This window comes from Pongo abelii, chromosome 23 (genome assembly GCF_028885655.2).
Source record: "Pongo abelii isolate AG06213 chromosome 23, NHGRI_mPonAbe1-v2.0_pri, whole genome shotgun sequence".
Lineage (NCBI taxonomy): Eukaryota > Metazoa > Chordata > Mammalia > Primates > Hominidae > Pongo > Pongo abelii.
Genome location: NC_085929.1, coordinates 24,244,118 through 24,260,225, shown reverse-complemented (window position 1 = coordinate 24,260,225; position 16,108 = coordinate 24,244,118). Strand labels below are relative to the sequence as shown.

At 44.1% G+C, this 16,108-nt stretch overlaps 2 protein-coding genes across 6 annotated transcripts in view; one reads left to right on the top strand and one right to left on the bottom strand.

Moving 5' to 3' along the window:
• BID (BH3 interacting domain death agonist) overlaps nucleotides 1-3,751 on the top strand; it is a 38,785-nt gene extending 35,034 nt beyond the window's left edge. For 4 of the 5 annotated variants that reach the window (XM_024239621.3, XM_054542942.2, XM_054542941.2 and 1 more), the window contains one exon: nucleotides 2,311-3,751. In XM_024239621.3, coding sequence (XP_024095389.3) covers nucleotides 2,311-2,322 — 12 coding nt within the window. In that variant the 3' untranslated portion in view covers nucleotides 2,323-3,751. 5 annotated transcript variants of the gene reach the window in all.
• A 4,963-nt stretch (nucleotides 3,752-8,714) lies between these two features.
• The window catches only part of BCL2L13 (BCL2 like 13), a 79,555-nt gene continuing 72,161 nt past the window's right edge, over nucleotides 8,715-16,108 (bottom strand). The window contains 3 exon segments of the mRNA XM_009234083.4: nucleotides 8,715-10,798; nucleotides 10,801-10,833; nucleotides 10,835-11,230. Of these exon segments, the coding sequence (XP_009232358.4) occupies nucleotides 10,373-10,798; nucleotides 10,801-10,833; nucleotides 10,835-11,230 (855 nt within the window). The 3' untranslated portion in view covers nucleotides 8,715-10,372.

Below are 16,108 nucleotides of genomic sequence, written 5' to 3'. Positions count from 1 at the left end.
CCTGCTCGGGTTTGGTTTTGCTGTTGTGAGCAAGAAAGCTGTGTGTAGAAGGTGACAAAGAGCACCCAGAGTCCTTTCGAGCTTTAGCAGCTTACTATTGGAGACATGCTCCACTCAGAGGGGCAGCGAAGGCTCACGTCACACTCCTGGTGGGGTCCTCAAGGCACAAGCAGGTGCAGAGTTGAAGGAAGGGGCTGGAGGGCCCACAATGAGCTTTTCAGACCTCTCACCTTGTCATAAAAAATAAGTGTAATGTGGCCGGTGCAGTGGCTCATGCCTGGGATCCCAGCACTCTGGGAAGCCAAGGCAGGCGGATCACCCGAGGTCAGGAGTTCCAGACCAGCCTGGCCAATAGGGTGAAAGCCCGTCTCTACTAAAATACAAAAATTAGCCGGGCGTGGTGGCGCACACCTGTAGTCCCAGCTACTCAGGAGGCTGAGGCAGGAGAACTGCTTGAACCCTGGAGGCAGAGGTTGCAGTGAACCAAGATTGCACCACTACACTTTAGCCTGGGTGACAGAGCAAGACTCCATCTCAAAAAAAAAGGTGTAATGTGAACCAAAACGAGTAGTCAAAAAAGCGGGGGAACTGTCTAAAATCTTTTCCAGAGCACATCTGTCCCATAACCAGGTATTACAAGTCACAGTCTAAAGGCTGGGCATGGTGGCTTAAGCCTGTAATCCCAGTGATTTGGGAAGCAGAAGCAGCGGGATTGCTTGAGGCCAGGAGTTTGAGACAAAACTGAGCAACATGGAGAGACCCTGTCTCTAAAAAATTTATAAAAATAATTAGCTGAGGGCCAGGTGTGATGGCTCACGCCTGTAATCCCAGCACTTTGGGAGGCCAAGGCAGGCGGATCATGAAGTCAGGAGTTCAAGACCAGCCTGGCCAAGATGGTGAAACCCCGTTTCTACTAAAAATACAAAAAAAAATTAGCTGGGTGCGGTGGCGGATGCCTGTAATCCCAGCTACTCAGGAGGCTGAGGCAGGAGAATCGCTTGAACCCTGGCGGCAGAGGTTGCAGTGAGCCGAGATCGCGCCAGTGCACTCCAGCCTGGGTGATGGGGTAAGACTGTCTCAAAAAAAAAAATTAGCTGAGCATGGTGGCGTACGCCTGTAGTTCATGCCGTCATGGAGGTTGAGGCAGCTTCTCAGGAGGCTGAGGCAGAAGGATCTCTTTGCTTGAGCCCAGGAGTTCAAGGCTGCAGTGAGCTATGACTGTGCCACTGTACTCCAGCCTGAACAAAAACAAGACCGGTCTCTAAAAACATACAGTGCTCACAATGCTGCCCAAGAAGGGCCAGTTTTTGCAGCTGCCCCCATGTAGCAAAATCTGGTGCTTCTGTTTCATAGACCCCAATGGAAATTAAGTAGATGTGTCTTATTTGTAAATTTAAAAATATTAGCAAATGTTTGGGATTTTTTTTTTTTTTTTGAGACGGAGTTTTGTTCTTGTTGCCCAGGTTGGTTGGAGTGCAATGGCACGATCTTGGCTCACCGCAACCTCCGCCTCCTGGGTTCAAGCGATTCTCCTGCCTCAGCCCCCCGAGAAGCTGGGATTACAGGCGCCCGCCACCACACCCAGCTAATTTTTTGTATTTTTTAGTAGAGATGAGGTTTCTCCATGTTAGTCAGGCTGGTCTCGAACTCCCAACCTCAGGTGATCTGCCCGCCTCGGCCTCCCAAAGTGCTGGGATTACAGGCGTGAGCCACTGCGCGTGGCCTAATGTTCGGGATTTTATGACATGTCAGAAGCATACTTCAGGCTTTGGTTTTTAAGTAAAATAGCATCTAATCCTCTACTGAGAACTCATAAGAAAACATTCTTTATATGCTGTGGTCTTCAGTTATACAGGCATTTTAAAAACAGGAGAATGAATATAAATCTTAAATCAGGCATTAAACCCAGCTGAATTGTTGGAAGGAGATAAGCCTGAGACCATTCCTGGACAGCTTTTATCAACACCCATGTAAAGGAGGAATGGGTGGGCAAGACGTGTGCAGCAGTCTGTATGGACAGCTTACCAGAGACTGATGGCTGAGGCAGAATCGTGATTCCTCTGACCCAGCAGGGGCCTCCTGACACCGTCAGTGCCTTGGAGATGTGAATACCCACCTCAGCACCTGAATAGCCTGTTTTTGCAGTTGCCCCCATGTAGCAAAAAGTAGGATGCACGGATAGGACTTTAGGGCTCTGGAGAATGTGTTTTTGCATAAACCCCAGCTTTGCTCTACTGTGGCACAGGGCTCTGGAGCCTGGTTTGTGAATGAGCCTAGCTGATTCTGGCTTTTTCTCCTTTCTTGCTCTAGGGGATGGACTGAACGGACAGTTCCAAAAGTGTGACTGGCTAAAGCTCGATGTGGTCACAGCTGTGTAGCTGCTTCCAGTGTAGATGGAGCCTTGGCATGTCAACAGCGTTCCTAGAGAAGACGGGCTGGAAGATAGCTGTGATTTCTATTTTAAAGACAATGTTTTAAGCTTATAACCCGTTTTAAAATATCTACATTAATATACTTGAATGAAAATGTCCATTTACACGTATTTGAATGGCCTTCATATCATCCACACATGAATCTGCACATTTGTAAATCTACACATGGTGCCTTTATTTCCGCTGTGCAGGTTCCCACTTGAAAATTAAATTGAAAAGTAGGTTTCAGGGAAGTAGAAACAAAATACACTTTTTTTGGTAAAAAAAAATTACTGTTTATTAAAGTACAACCATAGGGGATGGTCTTACAGCAGGCAGTATCCTGTTTGAGGAAAGCAAGAATCGGAGAAGGAACATACCCCTTACAAATGAAAAATTCCACTCAAAATAGGGACTATCTTAATACTAAGGAACCAACAATCTTCCTGTTTAAAAACCAAATGGCACAGAGATTCTGAACTAAAATGCTGCACTCAAACAATGGGAAGTCCGGTCCCAGTACACAGGGGCTTGACTTTTTCAACTTCGTCTCCTTTGTTGGAGTCAAAAAGAACCACTTGTGGTTCTAAAAGGTGTGAAGGTGATTTAAGGGCCCAGGTCAGCCACTGTTTACAAAATCAGGTAACTAACTGCATGCACTTTTTCTCTTTCCATGACATCAAGACTTTGCTAAAGACATTAAGCCACGGGTGCCAGAAGCTACTGCGATGCCCCGGGAGTTAGCCCCCTGGTAATAGCTGTAAACTTCCAATTTCTAGCCATACGCTCAGCTCATCCATGCCTCAGAAGTGCATCTGGAGAGAACAGGTTTCTACGCATAAAAGATGAAAGAGCGGTTGGACTTTTTAAAATTCAGCAAAGTGGTTCCCTCTCTTAGGGACAGTAAACCAAGTCACTTAGGTAGAACCAAAATAAATAAGGAAAAGCTTAGCTTTAGAAACAGTGCAACACTGGTCTGTTCCAGTGGTAAGCTATGTCCTAGGGATCAGTTTAAAAGCATGACAGTGGATGCTGGATCCGTATCACACACATTGCTGTGAACGGGTAACACCTGTGACCACAACATGAGGCTACTGGAGATGCATAAGCGTAAGGGCACTGACGGACTCATGATTTCTTCTTACCAGACACTTTCCTGTTCCTTAAGAGTTTAAAATCATCAGAAAAGAAAAACAAACTCTATATTGTTCAGCATGGAATACATACCACGCTAGGGCTGGCTCAATCAAAAGTGGGCAGAAGGTTACAAATACTAAAAAGAAGTGCTGCAGTGCAGTGTGGCGGCCACCGTTTGGAAATAAATCTTCCTAACACTACAACTTTTCATGTTTTGGAGTGGACTTTTAAAAAAGTTTTCCAACCACAATGGAAACAGGTTGAACCACACTGCGCCTACACATCCATCCATGCGTCAGCCATTATAATCAGATTCTCACTGGGGGAGAAATTTTCTTCCCAAAGGGGCTATATGCAGTCATCACCCAGAACTAATGGAAAAGTGTTCTAAAGCAGCAAGTGACTCTGGACTATCTCTTATACCCTGACTCTTCCACAGCATCTTCACCTTCTTCTGTTTCACTTGAATTCCTACAGTAGGCCACCATTTTATAACAGGTCTTAGTGTAAATTCTTCCAGACCAAGTCTAAGATACTGTCTTGGTTGTAAAGCATCACCCCTTCTCCCAAAGCCAACATTATAAAAAGATTCCATTGTCTCAAACACAAATGTTCCGTCTTGAGCACTTCCCAGCCGTGGTGACTCGGGCAGATCCTGGCAGTTGGTGGATTTTGCCCTGTGACACAATCCTTGTGGATATGATTCAAAGGTGACTTTAATTCAGAGAATGTGTTTTCCTCTTTTAAAAATATTTGAATGAAGTGATGGAAATTCCTTTGTTAAACATCAAAAGCTTTCTCCTTGAAAAGATGCTTGGTGTATCTCAAAGTCACGTGGGACATTTGGTGCATTCAGAAGGTCAAATCATTCCTGACCTCTCCTCTTAGGACCCAGCATTAACTGCTGCGATACTCAAGGCTTCCTTAAAGGATCACAGCACTGGCGCCTAGTTTTATTGTCCAACAACTTTATTAGTTGTGCTGGCTGAGAATTGGAATATAGAGTCCTTTGAATGTTACGATCTTGTTTTCAGAACCTGGAGTCAAACCAATTAAGTATGGACTTAACAAAGAGTCCTTTGAATGTTACGATCTTGTTTTCAGAACCTGCAGTCAAACCAATTAAGTATGGACTTAACAAAGACAATTGATGATGTGAAATGATACCGCCTGTCACGGGCATAGAGTTACCATGTGGATACCATTGATTGATTATCTTCAAATCCCATGTGTTCTCTCTAGCACGTTGCTTCTGACAGAATAACTCACAGATTTGAAGTTTGTTCCTTTCCCCTGATGAAGAGTAGACTGGCCAAAAGGTAGATGACAAGAGGGAAGAGGAGCCAGAATGACCCACAGTGATCAGTTCAGCAGAGCAGAGCGGCAGTGCAGAGGCTCATGGAACTCACACGGAAAAAGGAAACACATGCTGCTTTAAATGCACATGTTAACTTAATTATCCAAGTTACCATTCAATTCTGGTATTTTTGAGATGAGAGCATTTGAGCCAACACTAAATTGACCTTAATTAAGGAATGAGTTAGGTAGGAAGAGGCACTTTTAATCTGGAGGAAGAAATAAATGGAAGACTGTAATAGGAAAAATACAGGTCTAGGAAAAAAATAATTTTTTTCCTTTGATGCTGGCCAAGGACCCCTCTACATAATACAGTTCTCCTGCTGGAAAGCATCAGGGACAAACAGAGTTATTCCAAACTCTGCAACAGGGAAGACTGTACTTTGACCTTCTTTTCCTGGGGAAAGAGAACAACTAGTAATCTTAAAATGTCAAAACTTTTCTTCTAAATAGTACATTCATTAACCAGTTTCTTCTGGTGGTGCAAAGAACACTCACCACAGTGAGCAATACCACTATTCAATTTCCCCTTTGGAGAGGTGACAGCGGAGTAGAATCACCTGGAGCCAGCTGCTAGTCTTTAACTGATGACAAGTCCTTGCAAATACCCCTGAGAACAATTTCACTCTGAGCTCACAGGGAAGCAGCAGTCTGGTGTGGGCTCCTGTGGTGTAAACATCAAATGTGGAAGACCTGATGGTGTTAGTGTGGGGGATGCTGGGCTGAAATTCAACAGCCTTGCAAAAAGAAAGGGAAGATGGGATGTGTTAATATTTTAGTGGCATGCACTTTCCAACTCTCCATGGAGCTCTCTTTATATATATATGAGGTAATTGAATGCCACTATTCTGTACCATAGAATAGGTATCATCTAGCCAAGGTTATAATTACCATGATGTGCTGTGGAACGTAGTAGGAGGCTTTTCACTGGGAAGATCCTCCAGGAGCTGACGTATTTGTGGCCATACCTGGTCAACCCTCCTAAGTCCCCAACCTCTTTGTCTGTCCAGAGGCCAAGCAATGCTTCCAGGTATTCCCCACACTTCACTCCACAGCCCTACCCTTATGATGGCATACGCAGGGGAGAAGGGACGAACTTGAACAAACAGAAAGACCAAGAAATGCATCGTCATGCCGTCTTCACCCCCCTCATTTAGCACTTTGTGATAATTGATGGGACAGATTGCCTAACCTTGTTTACAAGCAAAAATATTTAATGAAGAAAGCTAATGAAAGCTCATCGGCAATGACTGTGAATTCTGTAACCACAAAGCATCTCACTCAATGTCTACAGGGAAAACGGCTACATAATTGGAAGCTGAGACCAGTCCTGGACCTAACCCTCGCTCTTGTTTTTTTGTAGTAGAACATGCTTAATATTTAAGTGAGCCTATATGGTGCCTTTGTACAAATTAGAAAAATACTTCCCTTCTCCCAGACCCCACAGCATGGTGAGCAGAGCACAGGCTGCACGTCGGAATTTGTCCCCAGTCAGTCCTTATGCAGTAAACAACTGGCGCAACTGTTTGCAGGGGACCTGCCAATACTGCTTTGCAGGGCCAGGAAAAGGATAAAAACCGGCAAAATCATTGCCTTGTCTCTCCTATGCTTGAGGACATTAGAAAAACTAACTAACTCTGGGCCGGGCACGGTGGCTCACGCCTGTAATCCCAGCACTTTGGGAGGCCCAGGCAGGTGGATCACGAGGTCAGGAGATCGAGACCATCCTGGCTAACATAGTAGAAACCCCGTCTCTACTAAAAATACAAAAAAATCAGCCGGGCGTGGTGGCGGGCACCTGAGTCCCAGCTACTCGGGAGGCTGAGGCAGAATGGCATGAACCCGGGAGGCGGAGCTTGCAGTAAGCTGAGATCGTGCCACTGCACTCCAGCCTGGGTGACAGAGCGAGGCTCTGTCTCAAAAAAAAAAAAAAAAAAAAAAAAAAAAAAAAAAAAAAAGAGAAAAACTAACAAACTCTGATTAGGTTCTTCATTCTGTAATATGGGAATAAAAGGAATACAAACAGCTATTAGAACTGTGAAGGTGAAATAAGGTATGTGAGAGCACTAGAATCATCTCTGGCATGTTGTAAATGCTCAACTAGTATTTGCTAAAATTGTAATTATCGACATGAATTTTTTTTTTAGGAAAAATTATACACCCTAAACTCAAATGGATGTCATAATTGAGAGATTATCACTAAGGGCAGGTCTTGATGCACCAGAGAAGAGGAAACATTATTCTGGTATCCAGTATGTCGCTGAGATGTTAAACGAGATAATGCTTGTGTGGGAATTTGGGCAGAAGCTCTAAGTCGTGTCTGTTAGCAATCAGATAGCCTACAAGGCCGTCTTGATGGATATGATCACCACCTCAAATTCTTGGAAAGATAAGTTTGTGTGGAAAGATGTAAGAAATTAAGAGAAAGGGAAAAAACTCCTTAGCTACATAACATTTTATTTCTATAAAACATCTCTTAAAATAATTCAAACACTGAAATGTCCACATCTCATACCTTTCAGGAGAAAGGCAAGGAGACTACTTGCCTTACTTTCATATTATTGAGGGACTCAGCGCAAAGCCTGAGGAAATGAACAGTAGCTGTGACTCAAAGCCATGTCTCGAGGTTCACGGCTCACTCCCCCAGGACAAGCCTAGTTAGGTAGTGGCTGCATCTGGTATCCCTGGGACAGAAATGCAGGTGGGAAGGGGTATCAAGAATGCCTCGAGGGGGAGATGGGTGAACCAGAAGGTCAACAGTTGCATTTCTTGATCTAGAATGTTCTCTAGAAGGGAATGATGATCATGAGAGTCCCCTTAAGGCACACTGTAGGTACTGACTGATTTCTGTGGGCCCAGAATTGTCACTTTAATACAGAGAGGATAAACTGGCATTATTTTTTCCCCCAATAAATCATTACCTTCAACAGAGCAGTTGAGATGAAGTCTAAGGACTAACAAGAACTTTTCTATAAACAAGTTGGATTTATTCTGAATCTTTCCTTCACCTTAGACTTAGAGGGTATAAGTTGGAGGCGGAAGGAATGGCCTCCTACTATCAGCTCCTCCCCCCAAAAGGAGGGGAAGCTTGAGAAATAGTTTTTTAAATGTATGAACAAAAAGCAGGAGCTGCAGTAGGAAGCAGTCCTCATGAGGGCTGTTCCCTTCCACTGCTGGAGGCAGAGGGTGAGGAAGTGAAGGAAGAACTCAGGAGCTGACCAAGAGCTACCAGACAAAGCCAATGGAAAACACTATCTAGTTCCATTACCGTGAAATACAACTGGCCAAATCATTGTGGGGGAATGTCCAACAGGTGGGAAAATAAAGCAGCAAGTAGCTGCTTCCATACCACATTTCTTCCTTATTCTTTCCTTTTGTGGGCAACACAGGCTCCAATTTCCTAAGCCTCACACCTCCTTTCAGCAGCTCAGAGATGAACCTGGCTTCGATCAGTGCTTGAATGCGCTCAGCCAGTGTGTGTGAGGATCCAGAGCTGGCAAGTGTTAATACTGGAACTCAAAGGATTTTATTACTTTTTTAAAATCAAGATAATGCACCAGTTTGCTCTTCACCTACGCAAACACAAATATAGCAATTAGAATACAGAACAATCCAATGCAACTATCAGAGCCCATGAAGAAAAAAATCGTTGCCTCACTAATTCCATTCCCCCCACTCACCTCTAATTACTTAATCCAAGTACACAAAAACCCTTAAAACATCACTCCCTAAATGGGACACTAAAACACAGAACAAAGACATGCTACAGGATAAGGCTGGAAAGACACACAAACATACTCCCAGACCTTGTTTTGACCAATTTTTAAATATTGCTTTAGGGAGATTTTATTTGAAAACATAAATTTCAAAACGAAAGCACATTTAAAACATCAGGTTTTGGTGATCAGGGTAGGTAAAGTATTTTTATTATAAATTTCAGGATCTAAAAAATAATTTATTACATTTACTAAGATAAATCTAAGATGACCTTTTTAAACCAAGTCACGTCTGCCCTGCATAGTGACGTCGTGACCCTTGGGCATGGAAAGACACAGGTCTACACTTCCTTTAGGGCTGGGATCAGCCAGAGGAAAGAAAATTATGCCGATGCTCAACTAGCATATACTGATTAGGACTATTTTGGTTTATTACCCTGGCATTGAAGAATTCAGGTGAAGATGCCACCACTCTTGAACTCTGAAAGCCAAACTAGAATCTGCAGAGCAGCCTCAGTCTTAAAATTCAAGCTTCTTTTTCCTACTTTTTATTTCAGTGATATTTAGGACACTTCTATTTCATAAGAGTTATGATCTAACTGGCTCTATAAGCCCAAGAATAAAAATCCTTACCCCCTAGCAAGAGACCCATAGAACTCATCAGTAGTAAGACTGAGGTCCCATATTGGAAAAAATATACTAGCCCAAGGTTATAGACAGGGACCATCCAGCAATAGAGATGTTGCTGGCAAGTAACCATAGTGGTGGGTGACCACTAGCGAAAAGGGCTGAAGAGACCTCAGAAGGTCATCCGGGTTATCCTCCTGCCTCGACACAAGACACATGTGTCTCTCTAGCCAGAGTTACTTGCAATTGCACTCACAAGTGGGGACCCCAGCTCTCTTTCATGTTATTTTCTCTGTGTACATATTTCGAAGATTCCCAAAGGCAGCATTTTTACAAGGTGGAGCTGCAGGAAGCTTTGGGGACTTGACAGGTCTGAGTCCAGAGCAAACCCTCGCCCGTGGGATCTTAGCAGGAACCTGGGGGTGAAGAGGAACAGTGCAGTCCCTGAGAGGCAGCTGAGAGTACGGGCGAGCGCCCTCACACTCCAGGATGAGGGGCGGGGGGGCAAAAAAAAGAGTGGGTGCAGAGCCCAGCCTGCTCATCAGGAAAGATGAAATTCTAAGGGGATTAAGAGCTAACAAGTCAGTAGCTGAGGAGCCCACAGCTAAGCTCTCTCAGCTGGGAATTTCTATCCCAATTCTTCCTAAGTAAACCCTCTCCTGCTAAAGCAGTGGGTCTCAATAGGGGATGTTCACGGGGGACATTTGGCAATGTCTAGAGACATCTTCGGTTGTCATCTCTGGGAGGGGGTGCCACTGGCATCTAGCGGGTGGAGGCCAGGGGTGCTGCTGAACAGCCCACCACACACAGGACAGCCCCACTACAGAGAATGGTCAGAACATCACTAGTGCCAAGGCTGAGAAACCCGGTCCTGGAGGGGATGCTTTCTTTACCCCTAAGATTCTCAATTTAGCATGAGCCGAGGCCCTTGGGATTTACAGTCAGATGAATGTGAATGCCCCACCTCAAGCCCTAACATGCCTAACATGCCACTGCCATATTGAGCAGAAGTCCCCAATTACCCCAGAGTGTTCCACAAATGTCCAGACAGCTGCTGGAGGTTCAAATTCCAGCCAATACAACTCCAACCTTACATCCTTCTGTCTTTCTCTTCTGAAAAGCCTCCTATTTCTTTCTCAGAGCCAGGGCTACCCCAATGGCCATTGCCAGGATGGCAACAGCAGCAGCCCCTCCAAACAGCAGTATAGACTTGCCCTCAGACAGCGGCATGGGCTTCATCTCGCCGGCGGGGGACAGTCTAGACTTGCCCTCAGACAGCGGCATGGGCTTCTTCTCGCCGGCAGGGGACAGCTCTTCCACAAGGCTCTCTTCCCTTGCGTTTGTCTCCTTCTCACTCAGCAGCATTTCTGTGGGTTCCGGTGCGGGGACCACCTCCTCCACTTCAGTAGGTTCAGTTGTTGCTGCTTTCACCTCTTCTTCATCAAGTTCTACAAACAGAGATGTAGCAGGGCTGGATTTCTCAACTGTGATCACTTCTGTGTCAGGTTCCCTTGTCCCCAGCAGGGAGGTGGCAGTGATATGTGGAAGCAAGGGAGCTGGGGCTTCAGGAAGTGCCTCTTGCAGCTCCCGCGCTGGCAAGACCACAGAAGCCACAGCAGCCTCTTCCATGCCCTCGGGTACCTCTTCTTTCTCCACGTGCACAATGTCAGAATTAGAGGAGTTGTTCTCACTCTTCTCTCCAGCTCCGTTGCTGTCTAAGCTTTTCACTTCTTCAGGATCCATTGCAATCTGCTGCCAGGACTCAGGGCCTAGTGACACTGGCAGGCTTTCTGTGTGCCAACTCTGGCTAGCTGACAGCGACACAGGTAAGCTCTCAGACTGCCAGGAAGTGGTCACAGTTGGAGACTCTGGGGGACTGACTTGTCCAGAGTTGTCGCTGGGCAGAATGTAAATGTCATTGCTATCTTCTGCAGTGATTCCAGGGTATTCCTCCTCCTCTGACTCAAGACTAAACACAGTGCCCTAGAAACGAAGGACAAGCATCAATAATAAAGAATGGTAACTATTTAAAACATAAACACCAATCTGGAAAGCAAATTCTTTCCTAAACTGAAGTTCTAGGAATGAAACACTGTTTAAACCTACATAGTTTCTGAATGGAAACTCAGAAAGCATTTATTTGTAGGCCAATGCAGAGAAAGAATTTTTGACAGCCTTCTGAGCAGTTTCCTTGAAACTAAAAAATCGTTAGTTAATATACACATTCAGTGTAATTCACATACAGGCTGAGAGCATCCTAATCTGAAAACTTGAAATCTGAAATGATCCAAAATCTGAGGGTTTTTTTTTTTTTTTTTTTTTTTTTGAGACGGAGTCTTGCTCTGTCTCCCAGGCTACAGTGCAGTGGCGCGATCTCAGCTCACTGCAACCTCCGCTTCCCAGGTTCAAGCGATTCTCCTGCTTCAGCCTTCCCAGTAGCTGCGATTATAGGCACCTGCCACCACGCCCAGCTAACTTTTGTATTGTTAGTAGAGATGGGGTTTCATCATGTTGGCCAGGCTGGTCTGGAACTCCAGACCTTCAGTGATCCACCCGCCTCGGCCTCCCAAAAGTGCTGGGATTACAGGCGTGAGCCACTGTGCCCGGCCCAAAATCCGAAACTTTTTGAGCACTGAAATGACATCACAAGTGGAAAATTCCACACTTGACCTCATGCGATGGGTGCAGGCAAAACACAGTCAAAAATCTGCTTCATGCACACAAAATATTATATATATATTTATATTATAAATATTGTGTATTTATATTATAAATTAATATATTAATATAAAATTGCCTTCACTCTGTATGTATAAGGTGCATACAAAAAGAAGTAAATGTCATGTTTGGGCTTTCCAATCCCCAAGACATCTCATCACATACATACAAACATTCCAAAATCCAAAAAAAAAAAAAAATTAAAATCCAAAACACTTCTGATCCCAAGCACTTTGGATAAGGGATACTCACCCTGTATGTTCAAGGCAGTAATTAATGCAAAACAGCAGAGAAAACAAAGGCAAGACCTTGTGCTCAAGGAATTTATCACTTAGTAGGGTATACAAATAATGCTATGTCATAGTCCAAGTGCTACTAAGGGTTCATATGGCAGTGTTGCTTTCCTTAGAAGAAAAAAAAAGTTCAGATGGGAAAAAGACCTCTTTGGGTAGAGGTCAGAGAAAGCAGGGGGATCACAGAAAGCTTCACAGAGGGACTAGCATTTATATCAGACATCTGAAGAATGGGTAAGATTTTGGCAGGCGAAGGGTACACAGAAGACACAATGCAGGCAAAAGCACAGAGACAGAAAAAAAAGAAGATAAGGACAGAGCCCTGTTTAATTAACACAGAGTGCACATGAAGAATAGAAGGTCAGTGAGGACAGGACCATGGAGGAACCTGAATGACAGAGAGCTAAGAAATACGGACTTTATCCAACAGGCGATGGTTTGTCACTGACATCTCTGAGGTACAAAATTACAATCAGAGCTTTGCTTTAAAATTCCTCCGATGGCAGAGCCAGAATGGAGAGATGCTGCAGACACGGAGACTCTTGCTTCTTTCGTCAGGAAGTCTGAGTGAAAGCAATAAAGCCCTATGGCACAGGCCTTGTGTCCATGTCTAATAATAACAGGTCACCATGTGCCTACTGCTTATCAGGGCTGTGTCAGGCACAAGGGCTACGAGGAAGAATGGGTCTATTCTTACAGAATTTACTAGGCAGCTGTGAGACTGACATATGAATAACTAACTTCAATATGATACAGAAAGCTTTATGACAGGTGTATGCACAAGGGGCTAGGCCAACCCAGAGGGTAAGGCGCAATAAAAGGACAGGAAGAGAACCAATGGAATGGAATGTCACAGAGATGTTCAGAAATTGTCATACAAACGCTAGACAACACTCGTAAAAGCTACAGGGAATCTGAATGGAATATGTAAAGCAAGTTAATTTCTACTTCATTTTACGATTATGGTTGCTATTTATCTGAAGTAGGATAATTTCATTCTTCAACCAAAACCAAAAACTTTCTACATACATCAAGGATCTAACATAAATCAAAAGTCTATCAGCCCCATAAAAAAGGAAATAAGAAATACAAATAAATCACACGACCATGATGTCGGCATCATACTGCACCACTTTCTACCTCAACCCTTGCTCCAACCACTTCAGAGGCCCTGGTAAGCATCAAGGATGTTCTATGAGTATGGAATAAGCAGGGGGGTAAAATAATACAGTATGACCACAAAATTCACAATCAAAAACAACTGGCTTGTATCCCAGCTCCAACTGTGTACCAGCTGTGCGACTCTGGATACCTTGCTTAAACTTTTAGACTTCAATTTCTTCACAAATAAAATGGGGATGACTGACTAGATAAGATTGTTTTTGTTGTATTTTTAGAGTTGGGGTCTCGCTCTGTCACACAGGCTGAAGTGCAGTGGCAGGATCACAGGTCACTGCAGCCTCAACCTTCTGGCCCCAAGGGATCCTCTCGCCTCAGCCTCCTGAGTAGCTGGGAATAGCAGCATGGGCCACTGCACTCAGCTAAGTTTTTTTATTTTTTGTAGAGACGGGTCTCTCTATGTTGCCCGGGCTGGTCTCAAACTCCTGGCTTCAAGCAATTCTCTCACCTCAGTGTCTCAAAGTGCTGAGGTTATAGGTGTGAGCCACCACACCTGGACCTGAGTTCATTTTTAAAATGAGGTATAGTATTTCTTTTTTTTTTTTGAGACGGAGTCTCACTCTGTCACCAGGCTGGAGTGCAGTGGTGCGATCTTGGCTCACTGCAACCTCCGTCTCCCAGGTTCAAGCGATTCTCCTGCCTCAGCCTCCCGAGTAGCTGGAACTACAGGCGCACGCCACCATGCCCAGCTAATACTTGTATTTTTAGTAGAGACGGTGTTTCACCATGTTGGCCACGATGGTCTCAGTCTCTCGACCTCGTGATCCGCCTGCCTCGGCCTCCCAAAGTGCTGGGATTACAGGCATGAGCCACCACACCCGGCCCGAGGTATAGTATTTATAGTGCTTAGATTAGTACTTTGTACAAAGGAAGTAATCAGTAAGTTATGCTATTTCATAACTTGTTATTGTTTGTGTTGTCATTTTAATTGTTGTTTTTGGTGGTATGGTGGTAGGACAAAGAGCTATTCTAAAATACCAACTGGATGGGACAATAAGAAAGTGAAAACAATTGGAAACAATACCCTTCCTTGGCTAAAGAAGGTAATTTACAAACTTCTCCTTCCTCCTCCATCTCTTCTAAGCAGAGATAACACAAAACTAGAAAGTAAAATCTGTCTTTAAAAATTACAATACTTCAGTATACAACTGGGAAAATTGGAGGGCCCATTGGCTTGGAAGAGAGAGAGGGCTTCTAGGCCTCCCAGCTTTTGAGGATGACAGCTTGCCCCAGCCTCAGGGTAAGGACCACTGGAATGGTCCAGAAGAGGATGCATTCAGGAGAGGGAGACACGGAGAGGGAGAAAGAGAGAGGGAGAGAGGGAGAGGGAGAAAGAGAGAGGGAGAGAGGGAGAGGGAGAAAGAGAGAGGGAGAGAGGGAGAGGGAGAAAGAGAGAGGGAGAGAGGGAGAGGGAGAAAGAGAGAGGGAGAGAGGGAGAGGGAGGGAGAGAGAGGGAGAGAGGGAGAGGGAGAGAGAGAGAGGGAGAGAGGGAGAGGGAGAAAGAGAGAGGGAGAGAGGGAGAGGGAGAAAGAGAGAGGGAGACACAGGGAGGGTTTGGTTCAGCTAAGTAAGAAAAGACGGAGATACTAACCGGAAGCTGTAATCAGGTCTCAAGCTTACACATTTTGCAAGGATTTTCATTAGCATCATTTTTAATACATAAGGATTTCAAACAGTCTTCAATACCCTCAGGAAAGTTTAAAAATATGTATGGTTCATCCAAACTATTTAACTACTATTAAAAAAGAAATAAGTACATTTTTAAGTCCAATGTGGAAGGAAGCCCATATTGTACAATAACTCTACATAAAAAACTACAAAGTATTATTGAGAGAAATTAAAGATATCCTAAAGGGATATATATATCATGCTCATAGACTGGAAAACTACTGTAAAGATGTCAACTATTCCCAAATTAACACTTTGGTTCAATACAATCTCCAATATAAAATCCCACCAGGTTTTTTCTTATGGAAATTGACAACCAATTAATTCTAAAATCTATATAGCAATTTAAAAAGGCCAAGGAAATTAAGCTGATCTTGAAAAACAACAAAGTTTGAGAGCTGACACCACCAGGTATCGACTCAACCCATTACAAAGGCACATTGATTATATAAGTATGGTAAGAGCTTAAAAATAGGCAATTAGACCTGGCTGGGCACAGTGGTTCACACCTGTAATCCCAGCACTTTGGGAAGCTGAGGTGGGAGGATTGCTTGAGGCCAGGAGTTCAAGACAAGCATGAGCAACATAGTAAGACATCGTCTCTATACACACACACACACACACCACACACCACACACACACACACACACACGTAGTCTCATCTACTCAACTCAGGAGGCGGAAATGGGATGATCCCTTGAGCCCAGGAGTTTGAGTCTTCACTGAGCTATGATCGTGCCACTGTAGTCCAGCCTGGATGACAGAGCAAGACCTTGTCTCAATTCCAAAAAAAACAAAGAGGCAATTAGGCCAATTAAATAAAATAGAATCCAGAACTAGATATACAAGGTCACATGATTTGTGGCAAAGATAACTCTGTGGGAAAATGGATGGTATGATCCTATTTACTAAATGCACATATATACATGTCTACTTATTTGCATACACTTATACATAATAAAATGTTTATATAAGCAAAACACATGTTTAGAAAAATGTACAC